The 14574-nt window shown below is 40.1% G+C and overlaps 1 protein-coding gene across 2 annotated transcripts in view; it reads left to right on the forward strand.

The window, feature by feature from the left end:
* acat2 (acetyl-CoA acetyltransferase 2) overlaps positions 1-13317 on the forward strand; it is a 107631-nt gene extending 94314 nt beyond the window's left edge. For both annotated transcript variants that reach the window (XM_043696187.2, XM_043696189.2), the window contains 4 exons: positions 207-329; positions 435-589; positions 7294-7404; positions 12054-13317. In XM_043696187.2, coding sequence (XP_043552122.2) covers positions 207-329; positions 435-589; positions 7294-7404; positions 12054-12224 — 560 coding nt within the window. In that variant the 3' untranslated portion in view covers positions 12225-13317. The remainder of the gene's footprint in view (positions 1-206; positions 330-434; positions 590-7293; positions 7405-12053) is intronic.
* The last annotated feature ends 1257 nt before the right edge of the window (positions 13318-14574 follow it).

Raw genomic sequence — 14574 nt, forward strand, 5'->3', positions numbered from 1 at the left:
TAAGGTAACCAAAATTGCACACAGTGCTCCAAATTAATACATTTTATCTTTTGGCTTGACATAAATGGGATGTGATGTAGATCTTAGTTTTCATGTGAAAAGGACTCTAATGACCCTATACAAAAGTCTACCTCAAAATGATTACAGGAGTGTTTTGTGTTAGCTTTTGCTTGTAAATAACTGGACATAGACATATCTCTTTTCAGGCTCTTTTGAAGTATCTGCTGATGAATTTCCCCGTCACGGTAGTAGCTATGAAGTGATGTCAAAACTGAAGCCATGTTTTATAAACGATGGGACTGGTAGCGTTACAGCTGCTAATGCATCAGGTGGGTGATGCATCTTTCCTTTAACCCTGGTCATTTTCATCACTTGAGCAGTTACTAACAATTACAATGACTGGACTGATGTTATTTTGGTTCCTGTTGCTACAGGTATAAATGATGGAGCAGCGGTTGTAATTTTGATGAAGAAATCAGAAGCTCTTAAAAGAAACCTGATGCCTTTGGCACGTATTGTATCCTGGGCACAAGCTGGACTGGATCCTGCTATTATGGGAATTGGCCCTATACCAGCAATAAGGAAAGCAGTAAGAGATGCGATTTCCTTTCCAACTTTGTTAATGCTATGCCTTTCTGAAATATGGACTGTACCAAAATATAGCCAAATGTTTCATTTCTTTCTTGGTTATTTCATCCTTTATGTCAGATAATTCTGTTAGGAAATCAGTAGGAAGTCTATTCTTTTAGAAAACTGAAACCATTTAATTTACAAGGAGATCAGTCCTTAGTTTTCCAATTTCTTCAGTCCTTATCAAAATCTCTCAAAGTTGGTAACACCTGGTTAATCTTTTCTATATCATTTATAAATTTCCAAACTGTAGTTCCCAGGATTGCCCAGTTGAGGCTTAACCATTGATTCATAAAGCTCTCTCTGCTTTAATATGCTGTACCTCTGTTTAATAAATCCAAATAGCTTATGTGTTGCTTAACCATCTTTAAGAATTTGCGTATATGGTGACTGCGATCTCTACTCACCTGCACTTTTCGAAATTATGCATTTTAGCCATCTTTCATATTGGTCATGTTAAGGCAACTTAGGCGCTGTGGTATGGCAACTTAAGTGTTACATTGTGGCGACTTTGTTTTGTAAACAATACAAGTGACAATAATGACTCTTCTATTCAAGTCTTTTGAAAATGTATCACTTCACACTCTTCACATTGAACTCCACCGTCATTTCATCATCTCTGTGTCATCCATAAGCTATAAACTTTCATCCTCACTATCTACTGCTTTTCTTGCTATAGTTGAGACTGAGTCATTCATAAAATTTGAGAAGATTAAAATTAATCCTTGAGGAACATCACTACAAATCACTACTCCGAGAAATTTCAGTTCATCTTTGTCTCTTGCACTGATAGGCTTTTATATCTAAGCCAGAAACAGAAAATGCTGGAGAACCCCAACAGTTCTGAAGAGTCATATTAATGAAACTGGGATACTACCAGCAAATCTAACATCATTTACAAAATACCATGCAAGAACTGTAAAAACCACTACATTGGACAAACAAGCTGGAAACTTGCCACCAGGATACATGAACACCAACTAGCCACCAAAAGACACTACCCACTATCACTAGTTTCCCTACATACAGACTATAATGGACACCACTTTGACTGAGACATCACACATATCCTAGGACAGGCAAAACAAAGACACACACAAGAATTCTTAGAGGCATGGCATTCTAACCAGAACTCAATCAATAAATTCTCTTGGAAAAAAAAGAACTAGAAATTACATCACCCATCCTAAGAAACCAAGACCTATAAATAGAAAGTTGGGATATACCACCAGCGCTTCACTGGAGACTCTCAGTGATGATGTTACCTAGCAGGGTGATGGAACGTCTGAAAACAAATCTTCGAGCTCAGCGAGCCTTATTTATATACTGGACTAAAAATGTTAACTCTTTCTTTCTCCACAGATGCAGTCACACCTTCAATATTTTCTGTTTTTATTTCAGATGACCAGAATCTGTAGTATTTCGCTTTCATACCTATACCACTACTTCCCCATAATTCTACGTGCTTTTATCTTTTTACAAGTCCCTTTGTTGATTGCCTTCCAAAGTTCTTACATGCAGTATCTACAGATCTAACTTGATCAATATTCTGTATTATCCTATCAAAGAATTTATTGGAGTTTGTGATTTACAATTTGAATTTAACAAATCTTGGATTAACCATGCCTCTCTATAGACCAGGTTTCTGTACTTCTTATCAGAAGTAAATAGATTCTAAGTACAGTTTAGAATTTCCCCTTCCCGGCCCAATCCTACTGTGCATTGTGCCACTACTCTGCTGAATATGGCCTGTAAATGGGGCATGTCAAACCCAGGAAAGATGATGGTCGTTTCTGAGACATATGCTGTCAGGTCTGCTTTGGTTCAGGTAACTATGTTGCTTGACTAATCTGTGGGGCAGCTCAGTCTTGGCACAAGTCGTACTGAGGTTGATTTTCAATGGTCAGCAGGGTTGGGGTCGGCATTGTCATTTCCAGTGCTCAAGTTGCAGTAATTGTAATGAGGTCAGCCAGGTAGACCTCATAGAATATGAGTACCCCGATTGGGGCTTTGAATCTGGTCCAATCGGGAAGCCTTGCTAACAGATGCAAACAAGATTTTCAGAAGTTCTGTTCACTCTGAGAGCTTGCTCTGAGGCAGCTGGATCAGTATCGAGGACTTTCCATGTGTAAGTAAAGGAAAAGGTGTTTGTGGAATTATTTCAGTGGTGACAAATGAAAAACATAGTCCTAACTGAACAGTCAAATTTTGAGTTGGGGCGAGCAGTTCTGGCTTGGTACCATTATTATTTGGGAAGCTTGACTCGTTTGATCCTGCTGTTGAAAATTGGCCCAATATGTGGGAAGAATGCCTTATTTTCTTTAGGCAAATGACATTGGGACAGATGGAAAGCCATGAGTAATTCACTAAACAGCTTGTGGACCCGCAACGTTTTCAGTTATTAGGGCCCTAAATTTCCCTGAGGCACCAAATACTAAAACCTTGCAAGAATTGACAGATTTAGTTAAGGAATATCATGAATCCAAGCCTCCTGTAATTCTGAGATACTATGGATTTTACTTGGCAATTTGAGAACCAGACGAGTCTGTATTGAGATTTTTGACTAGATTAAGGTGACTGACAGAGGTTGTTTTAACCTTCAATGAGATGCTGAGTGACCATTTGGTATGTGGGAGAAGTGGTGTAACCATGCCCATTAGCTGAAGTTCAAACTGGTATTACAACTAGCTTTAAAAGTGGAAGATGCAGCAAATGGAGCATATGGGTTACAGGTTCAGTAAAACTTGGGAACACCACTTGAATGAAGGCACAAGCTCACTCAGGTCATATCCTAAACAAAGGGACTCTAGGTCAATCCACAGAGCAAAACCCCAAAACAAAACCAAGCCTTGACCAAATGATTAAAATTTTCTTCAGGATCTGGGCCAGCAAGCCATTGAAGTTGCTGCTGGTATGCAGATTCAAGACAGCAAAAGAGTTCCACTAGACCTAATGGAGTAAGAGAACTCATAGGATGGTATCCAGGAGTGTGCACACTCTGGAAAGTCCACCTTTGATTTGGACCATTCAAATTGCTTAGCAACATCCAAATCAAACCAATCAAAATAAACATCTAGTTAAATGGTCCAATAGACCCTATTCTAATAGAGGTCGATACCAATATGGCCCTTTCAGTGATCGCAGAACCATTCTTTAACAAAATTCTCTCTGGACTCTAATCCTTACGTTTACGCAAGACCTCAGCTGGAGAACCTATACTGGGGAACCTTTGCAGATTAAGGGTACAACTTCCATTCTGATTTCTTCTGAGAAACATCTGGTTCAGTAGAAGGCTTGGGCTAAGGCTGATGGGGCAAAATTGGTTGAGAAAGATTAACCTGGATTTTTCAATTAGAAAATGGTTACCTGAGTGAAGTCCTAATTAAATATCAGGAAAGTCTAGGGGCTCTCAAAGGAGCCAAGACCACCTTGCCTGTTGACCAAGAAGCAATTTCACAATTCTGCAAGGTCTGTGCAGTGACATTCGCCTTATGGACAAAAATACAGGCAGAAATTCGAAGTTTGTAAAGCGAAGGAATAATCACACCAGTCCAGCTTGCGGAATGGGCAGCACCGTTCTACCAATTGTGAATCCCAACGAGTCAGTTCGCCTTTGTGGGGATTTTAAACAAACAGTAATCAATTTTTTATGACTGGTTAAGTACCCAATCTGTTTCATAGAGGATTTATGTGCAAAGCTGGCAGGAAGGCAGAAAGCTGGACATGAGCCATGTGTACTTGCAGATGCAATTGGATGAGGATTCCCAGCAATTAATATCCATAAGGGTTTTCACTAATATATGAGACTGGCATTTTGGGTATTGTCAGCCTGTGCAATTTTTCAACGGATGATGGAGAACATTTTGCAAGGTCTACCATAGGTCACTATTTATCTTGATGACATGCTAATAACAGGGGAAGCCAATATGGAGCACCTAGAGAATTTGGACATAGACTTTAAACATTTATCCCAGGCCAACTTTCACCTTGGAAGGGTAAAATGTGTACTTGGGCTACAGAGTTGATAAGATTGGGTTACATCCATTGGAGAATATAGTGAAAGTGATCAGAGGAGCCCTGGCACCCACATCTCTCCTGGAACTTAGGTCTTTCTTTGGGCTGGTGAAGTATTGTGGAAAGTTCATGCATAACCTGGCCTCCATTATGGCACTTTTGCATCAACTCTTAAAAAAGGTCAGACTTCGAAATGAATGCAAAGCAAAGCCTTAACTTTCAGAGAAGTGAAGAAACAGCTATCCTCCTCTACAGTGTTGGCATACTATGATCCAGAGTGAGATCTGGTATTGAAATGCGATGACCTCTTGTATGGCATATAAGCTCATAGCTGGCCCAGTGAAGAGTACACATTAGCTCAATAGAGTACACATATGGACTTTGGCTAATGCAGGACAAAAAGTATGCCCCCAGACAGAGGAAGTTTTGACAGTCATATTTGGAGTCAGGATGTTCTACCAATACTTTTACAGTTGCAGGTTTGTAATATTATGGACCGAAAATCTCTGGAAGGTCTACTTAAAGAGGACAAGTCAGTGCTGCCAATAGGTTGAGATAGAATTGAGCGGTAGGCTGTAACACTAAGTGCGTATAAATACAGGTTGGAACACCGTCTGGAAATCCAATGTCAAATGTGAATGTATTGAACTGCCTCCCATTAGCAGATGAACTGCTGGTGGTACTGCCGTTGGAAGAGTCTGTTCGGTTTTAAATTTTGCAGTCACTGATGACAATATCAGACTTTGGACGCAGAAAAGTTTGCTCCTGGCAAAACTGAAACAGCTGGTGGTGATGGGGGAAGCCAAAGAATTGAAAACATTTTGGACCTGGAGAGATCAGATCATGATATTACTATGTGGAGCTACAGTGGTTGTCCTGAGCAAAGGTCGCTGCAGGAACTCCACCAGGATCATCCAGGGGTTTCCAAAATGAAGATGTTAGCAAGATGTTCTATGTTCTCTGTTCTAAATTAGATGGCAAACTGTCTATAGCAGCTGCAACCTATTTGGATGCTGCGGCATGTGGATTAGCAGTCACTTTGGTCAAGGCTGGGTTCTATTTCCCAGTATGCTTTAATCATTGTTCATCTTTTGTGACTCCATGGTAAGTTTATTATTGTCCATCAGAAGTTCATTATTTCGGATGGTCCTTCTGGCCACAGGAGGGCAAAACACATCAAGAACACCAATGTCGGACATAAAACTCTGTACGGTGGTGAAGAGACAGTTTACCTCAGGGAACAGAGTTTTATGTAGGAACCAGGAGAGTGATTCTGCATGGGTAAGAGACATGGTCAATGTGAAGTCACATCCAGTGCCATATGAAGTTGGGGTAGGTGTGATGATCCTGAACAAGCACATGACCATATGAAAGCTGCAAATTCGCAAACCAAGTGGGAGCAAAACATACCTAGCACCTGCACTGGCATTCCAACTGTTCCAGAACCTGTGGGCTTTCCCTAACCATCAAACGTTGAAGATATCTCGGAATTTGAGATGGACCAGGCGGATGTCGCCGCCTCAACAGTTTTGCTGCCTGAAGAGGAGAATGAATTTCTTTTGAGATGCTCCAGGTGCAAAATGTAAGCCACTATGCATTACACTCCGCAGGCAGAGTTGGAGGAGGAGCTACAAAACAAGAAGAATAACAGGGGGAGGAATGTAGTGATTATAACAAGATCAGCCAAGTGGACATCATAGAATATGAATTCCCTTTTTTGGGCTATTAATCTGTTCCAATCGGTGCCCTAGCTTACAGATACAAATGGAGTGTCAGTGGTTCTGTTCACTGTGAGAGCTGGCTCTAAGGAAGTTAGATCAGTGTCAAGGATTTTTGCTGGGTGGTTCATCCCGTTTCATTTGTTTCTGACCTTGCAGCAATTTAATATCACTTAGTGGCTAACAGGCTTTCAAAAGGCATGTAAAAGTCAACCACGTTGTTTTTGGTTTGGGCTCATACATAGGCTAGACTAGTTAGAACATGTTTCGTTTCCTTGAGGCATTAGTCAATCAGATAGATTTTTACAACAATGAATTCAGGGTAGCTGTTACTGAGACAAGCTTTTAATTCCAGATTTTTAATGCATATAATTTAAATTCCATCAGCTACAACAGTGGAATTTGAACCTTTTGTCCCAGTGCCTTTGGATTACTAGTCAATTAACATTACCCTTGTATATGTTACCAACAAAATCAAGAATCTAATATAGTCGCAAAAAAGACTGTATATCACTGTGACCATTTGCAACTCAATATATGTTTGTAAGTATACATTTCTTCTTGTCCAATTTCTTAACTCCATGAGCTGTGTGCACACCAACCTGTCTTGATTTAATGTTTCTGTCACACATTCTGTGATTGGCTTGGTGTTTTGGTCAAGAAACAAGTAGCTGAGAATAAGAGATGTGACATTGTGAAAATAGTTCTTCCAACAGCTTAATTCTGCTCCTGTACTATATATACTGATTTTATCACCTTTTTGCTGTTATCACCCATGATGATAATTAATTTGCCATTCAAGTATTCCCACAAACAAATCTACAAGACGTTGCACCAAAAGATTTGTTTTTTCAAAGTCTGGTGGAATACAAATTATGTTCAACTACTGCTAAACCATGGTTTTAATTTACTGACATCCTAAATTTACTAGGTGGATAAAGCTGGTTGGAGATTGGATGAAGTTGATCTGTTTGAAATTAATGAAGCTTTCGCTGCACAGTCAATTGCTGTTGTCAAGGAACTTGGTTTAAACCCAGAAAAGGTGAGACATAGAAAAGAATTCATATTCTACTGAGATGGCGTACTTGGGAAAAAGCACATATTAGAAATTAAGAATTGTAGAAGCTATATATTCAAGCAGGTTGAAAGGCGTTTGTGTCATGATCCCTCTACAGTCTGCAGCCTATACACTGTGTATTCCCTTAAAGACTGCCACCTAAGTCATCTATGCTTCTCATTGAGCAGTTGATTTGTCAGGTGCAACAAGCTCCATGAAATATGGAGGGAGTGTCGTTGCCAGTATCAAAAACAGACTCGTCTTTCAAACAACCCTGATGTATTTTTTGTCCAAAACATCAGAGAATATCACAGCTCCATTGCATGATAATTTTAGCTTTGGATGTTTAAGATCTTTTTATATTTGATCTTTGCTCAGGTTCTCGACTTTCCATGACTGCTCATAGAAGGTGCCAGATCATATTGGAGAATGGCTGCAAGATCATTAATTGTCCTCTGTTCTCTCCCTCAATCAAATGCTATTTCTTCAACTGAGAGTCGGGCTGACTTTTAAAATTGGGGTATTGCAACAAAGCCACCTAATGTTCATACATTTGTTTTTAAATCAAGGACGGTTCATGTATTAGAGAGAAGAAATTACTCTTTTTTTGTCACCAGCACTCTTCTTAATGGCTGAGGTCAGTTGTCCATATGGAATTGTGTTTAGCTAACGTAGCCCAGATTATGCATTGGAGTTTATGCTGTAGACTGCACAGGGAAACACCTTGCTTTAATTTAGAATCATAGAAACATTTACAGCAAGGAATTGTTTTTTTTTCCACATTGAGTCCATGTTGGTTCTCCATGAAGCAATCCAGTCAGTCTCAGATTTAGTTAATTAAAATGCCCATCCATTTTCCTTTTGAAATTGTTGATTATTTCTGTTTTCTCCAAACTCAGAGGCAGTATGTTCTCTGTCATTACCTCTTACTGTGCAAAAGATTCCTTCTCAAATTCACTTTGCATTTCTTGTCAGTCTTAAATGCGTGTCCTTAGCACTCGTATGACCAACTAATGGGAACAATTTTTTTTGTCTATGTCCAAATTTGTTGTAATCAAATCAAACGCTTCCATCAAATTTGCCCTCAAGTTTTTTTAAGCCAAGAAGACAAAAGCAACTTTTCCAACCTAATCTTGCAACAAAAATCTATGGATATTGAATCGTTCTGGTAAATCTCCCCTAGTATCTCTCAAGGATCTTCACATCGTTTATAAATTGGACCCTTGTGATGAGAATTGGGTGTAATACCCTACTTGGAGCCTTACATTTTTAAAAGTTCAGCATGATTTCCTTGTTTTTACAGTCAGTGCCTCTGTTTTATGAAGCCCAAAATCCCATTTGCTATCTGAACTGCCTTTAAAGATCTATGGTAGACAAACATAAGATAGAAGAACACAGCAAGCCAGGAGATGGAGAAGTCAACATTTCAGGTATAGCCCTTTTTGAGTCCTGAAGAAGGGTTGTTCTCAAAATGTTGACTTCTCAACCTCCTGATGCTGCCTTGCTTGCTGTGTTCTTTTAACCTCCTAGTTGTCTACTTTGAATTCTAGCATCTGCAACGTTTTTGTTTCTAATCTTTAAAGATCTATGTGCATGCAATCCAGGTCCCTCGGTCCCTGAATAATCTTTGCCTTTTCCAATTCCTTCTGCTAAATGTATCACTTTGCATTTCTATGTATTAAACTAGATTCACAGAGTAAATTCTAACTATGAAAAAAAGTGAGGACTGCAGATGCTGGAGATCAAAGTCGAAAAGTTTTTTTATATTCGTTCACAGGATGAGGGCGTTGGCCAGCATTTATTGCCATCCGTAATTGCCCAAAGGGCAGTTAAGAATTAAGCATATTGCTATGGATCTGGAGTCACATGTAAGCCAGCCCGGGTAAGGATGGCAAGATTCATTCCCTAAAGGACATTAGTGAACTGGTTGGGTTTTTTCAACAATTGACAATGGATTCATGGTCATCATTAGACTCTTCACTCCAGGTTTTACTGAGTTCAAATTGTACCATATGCTATGGTGGATTAACAGTCTAGCGATAATGCCACTAGGACATTGCTGGAAAAGCATAGTAGGTCAGGCAGCATCCAAGGTGCAGGAGAGTCAATGTTTTGGGCATAAAGCCCTTCAATCCTGATTGATGGGCTTACGCCTGAAACATTGACTCTCCTGCTCCTTAGATGCTGCCTGACCTGCTGTGTTGTTCAGTGCCACATGTTTTGACATTAAATTCCAGCTGCCCATTTTGATAGCTTACCTATGTTATACTGCAGGTTATTCATGTAATCCTTACTGTTTGCCACTTGTCCACGTTTTGTATCAATGGCAAATATTGAAATTCCAATCTACATTCGAGGATTAAGTAATTAAAGAGAGAGCTAAGAAGAGCCAGGAGGAGACATGAGAAGTCTTTTGCGTATAAGATCAAGGAAAACCCTGCGGCTTTCTATAGCTATATCAGGAATAAAAGAATGACTAGAATAAGGTTAAGGCCAATCAAACATAATGGTGGTAAGTTTTGCATGGAGGCATAGAAGAAGGAGAAGTGCTAACTGAATACTTTTCGTCAGTTTTCACTCCAGAAAAAGACAGTGTGGCCAAGGAGAATACTGAGATACAGGCTACCAGACTAGATCAGATTGAGGAGAAAGTGAGGTCTGCAGATGCTGGAGATCAGAGCTGGAAATGTGTTGCTGGAAAAGCGCAGCAGGTCAGGCAGCATCCAGGGAACAGGAGAATCGACGTTTCGGGAATTCCTGAAGAAGGGCTTATGCCCGAAACGTCGATTCTCCTGTTCCCTGGATGCTGCCTGACCTGCTGTGCTTTTCCAGCAACACATAGATCAGATTGAGGTGCATAAGGAGGAGGTGTTAGCAATTCTGGAAAGTGTAAAAATAGATAAGTCCCCTGGGCCAGATGGGATTTATCCTGGAAAGCCAGGGAAGAGATTGCTGAGCCTTTGGCTTTGATTTTTATGTGATCACTGTCAATAAGAAGAGTGCCAGAAGACTGGAGGATAGCAAATGTTTTTCCTTTGATGAAGAAGGGGAGTAGAGGCAACCCTGGAAATTATAGGTCAGCGAGCCTTACTTCGGTTGTGGGTAAAGTGTTGGAAAAGGTTATAAGAGAATTTATAATCATCAAGTGAGGAATAAGTTGATTAGGGATGGTCAACACGGTTTTGTGAATGGTAGGTCGTGCCTCACAAACCTTATAGAGTTCTTTGAGAAGGTGACCAAACAGATGGACGAGAGTAAAGCGGTTGATGTGCATATGGATTTCAGTAAGGTGTTTGATAAGGTTCCCCACGGTAGGCTATTGCACAAAATACAGAGGCATGGGAATGAGGGTGATTTAGCCATTTGGATCAGAAATTGGCGAGCGAAAAGAAGATTGATGGGTGGTTGATGGGAAATATTCATCCTGGAGTTCAGTTACTAGTAGTATACTACAAGGATCTGTTTTGGGCCCACAGTTGTTTGTCATTTTTATAAATGACCTGGATGAGAGTGTAGAAGGATTGGTTAGTAAATTTGCGATGACAATAAGGTTAGTAGAGTTGTGGATAGTGACGAAGGATGTTGTAGGTTACAGAGTGACATAGATAAGCTGCAGAGCTGGGCTGAGATGTGTCAAATGGAATTTAATATGGAAAGTGTGAAGTAATTCACTTTGGAATTCACTTTGCCCTCTTCTAGCTCTCCTAAGTCCATCCTTCAGTTCTTTCCTGGCTACCTTGTGACCTTCTAAAGCCCTGTCTGATCCTTGCCTCCTTAATCTTAAGTAAGCTTCCTTCTTCCTCTTGACTAGATGTTCCACATCCCTTGTCACTGAAAGTTCTTTCAACCTCTTGCTTGCCTCAGTGGGACAAATCTGTCCAGCACTATCAGCAAGTGCTTCCTAAGCAACCTCCACATTTCTGTCATGCATTTCCCTGAGAACATCTGTTCCCAATTTAGGTGCCCCAGTTCCTGCCTAATATCATTGGAATTCCCCCTCCCCAATTTAAATACTTTCCCATACTGTCTGCTCCTATCCCTCTCCATTTGTATAGTAAAGGTTGTGATCTGTATCACAATCTTTGTGATCTGTCACAACCTTTGTGATCTGTATCACAGAAATGCTCTCTCACTGAGCGATCTGACACCTGGCATGGTTCATTACTAAGCACCCAAATCCAATAACATATTAAAAAAAATAATAGTTTGTTTTTCACTACTGGTTACGTCCACTATTGAAGATCCACATAATCCTACAATTGGTGAATTTGCAGTTTCTGTAGAGCTGATACAGTTGTAGCTGTACAACAACCAACCTTCCTGGATTTGCAGTTATATCTCAAATCACCCTGACGCAGATGCAGAGGCAGATATTTTTGTTACTTAGAAGAGACAAATTGAGTAAATTTTAAATTACTCTGCTGAACCATCGATGATTATCCCTCTCATAACCTAACTATAAGGGAAAAACCTTTTCTCATCTCCTGTACAATTCACTCTTTTCACGTGCATATATTGTAGGTTCAGGGAGGTTGATAGATCAACCGTTAAAGGACAACAATTAAAGGACAAAGAACTTTTGTTTTAGAAAAGATTAGTGTTGATTGACATTAGATCTGATTGTTCTTTTGTAGGTCAACATCCAAGGTGGCGCTATTGCTTTAGGTCACCCCCTGGGAATGTCTGGGTGCCGTATCCTGATTACACTTCTCTACACTTTGGAGAGAACAGGAGGAAAGCGTGGAATCGCTGCTTTGTGTATTGGTGGAGGAATGGGAATAGCAATGTGTGTTGAAAGGCAATGAATCAGATTTGTGCTTTAATGGCAAGAAACCCTGCACACACACCACTAAGTAACATAATTGAGCATGCAATTTACACTGCTGCCTAGCCATAATAGAATGAAAGAGTGATTGCAAATTGTTATTACTGATTTGATTGTATTCCATGAACATCTTTGCCCAAAATTTGCTTTAAATTATTGTGAGTCTTCCGTGCATGCAATTGTTAATGTGTAAGAAATAATTTGGTAATGAGCGAAGAGATGCCATGAATTATAAGTAGCGACAAATAGCTAAGCAATTTCTTCTGTTCTGCTATTAATCTCATTACCAAAGTTTACCATCAACATCTTCATGGGCGGCACGGTTGCACAGTGGTTGGCACCAGAGACCTGGGTTCAATTCCCGCCTCAGGCGACTGACTGTTTGGAGTTTGCACGTTCTCCCCGTGTCTGCGTGTGTTTCCTCTGGGTGCTCCGGTTTCCTCCCACCAGTCCAAAGATGTGCAGGTCATGTGAATTGGTCATGCTAAATTTCCCGTAGTGTTAGGTAAGGGGTAAATGTAGGGGTATGGGTGGCTTGCGCTTTGGTGGGTCGGTGTGGACTTGTTGGGCCGAAGGGCCTGTTTCCACGCTGTAATGTTAGATAAATCTATTCACTAGTGTCTCAAAATTGCTACATTGCATTGGAAAAACAAATTCAATACATCAGAGAACATTATGTTGTATATAGGATGCTTTTAACAGGACACTGTGTTTTTGTGACTTGCCACTTTGAAAGTAGTTAACAATAAATGATAATTATTCTGTTCATGTACATAAAGCATGTACGCTGGATGCAAATTAAAATGGCGAAATTATTAAAACAATTAACAGCAAATAATTAGGGACTGGAACTAAATGAATGAACCAAAAGAAATCCTAGAACACAACTTATAAAATACATTGCTGGACTTGATTGTCACTGAATCAGAATACGCAGCCAAATAAACAGTATTTCTTATCAGCAGAGAGGAAGATCATCAAAATTTAATTTGTTGTGATTTACTATAAATTAGATCACTTTCACCTTTGCCTTTGTTCTGAATTCCAATAATTAAAAACTTGACTGGACCATGCTCATCTGACTTATTCTTTTGTTCATGCATCATCAATGCAACTTGTTATTTTAATGATGAAGGGCTTTTGATGAAGGACAAGGATAAACAGGTTACAGTTAGGGAGAGGAAAGGGGACAGACAGACAGTGCAGAGATCTCCTGTGGACATTCCCCTCAGCAATAAGTATACCGTTTTGGATACTGCTGGGGGGGATGACCTACCAGAGGAAAGCCATAGCAGTCAGTTCTCTGGTACTGAGCCTGACACTGTGGCAAAGAAGGAAAGGGGGCAGAATAGAAAAGTACTCGTGGTAGGGGACTTGATAGTTAGGGGAATCGACAGGAGATTTTGTGGTCAGGATTGGGATTCCCGGAAGGTATGTTGCCTCCCTGGTGCCAGGGTCCGGGACGTCTCCGATCGGGTGCATAAGGTTCTAAAAGGGGAGGGCGAACAGCCAGAAATCTTGTTACATATTGGCACTAATGACATAGCCAGGAAAAGGATCGAAGATATAAAAAGTGATTTCAGGGAGTTCGGATGGAAGCTGCAAGGCAGCACAAAACAAAGTAGTGTTCTCTAGTTTACTACCGGTGCCACGAGATAGCGAGGGTGAGGAACAGGGAGCGGGCGCAGCTTAACACGTAGCTGCGCAGCTGGTGTAGGAGGGAGAGCTTCAGATATGTAGATAATTGGCATGCCTTCTGGGGAAGGTGGGACCTATACGAGAAACTTGGCTTTTCATGCTACTTTCCCCTGAGAATCCATTGCCCCCTACAGTTTTCAAAACAGCATACCTATTTGAAATGGGTATATCCACAAAATACTCCTGTCCTGGGTGCCTACCTCTCTTACCCTTCCTGGAGTTAACCCATCTATATGACTGTATCTGAAACTTTGCCCCCTTCCTATAACTGCCATCCATCACATACTGTTACTGTTGCAAATTCCTCATCGCTTCTATCTGTCTCTCCAACTGATCCACTTGATCTGATAAGATTCGCATCCAAAAGCATTTATGGCAGATATAATCCGCAGTAACCCTTAACTCTCTTTAAACTCCCACATCTGTCAAGAATGAATGAATGAATGCAGTTTGATGCAATGAATGAATGTGTATATGCAAGGTATGATTCTTTGAATATATGATTGAATGAATGCAATGTTTGATTCCGTGAATATATAATTGAATGAATGAATGAATGTGAAATTTCATTAATTGCATGAACGAATTAATAAATAAATTTATTAAAATAAATAAATTTGATTCATTGAATC

The sequence above is a fragment of the Chiloscyllium plagiosum genome, unplaced genomic scaffold (genome assembly GCF_037043375.1).
Source record: "Chiloscyllium plagiosum isolate Xiang-an unplaced genomic scaffold, Cpla_swu_hap1 HiC_scaffold_10, whole genome shotgun sequence".
Lineage (NCBI taxonomy): Eukaryota > Metazoa > Chordata > Chondrichthyes > Orectolobiformes > Hemiscylliidae > Chiloscyllium > Chiloscyllium plagiosum.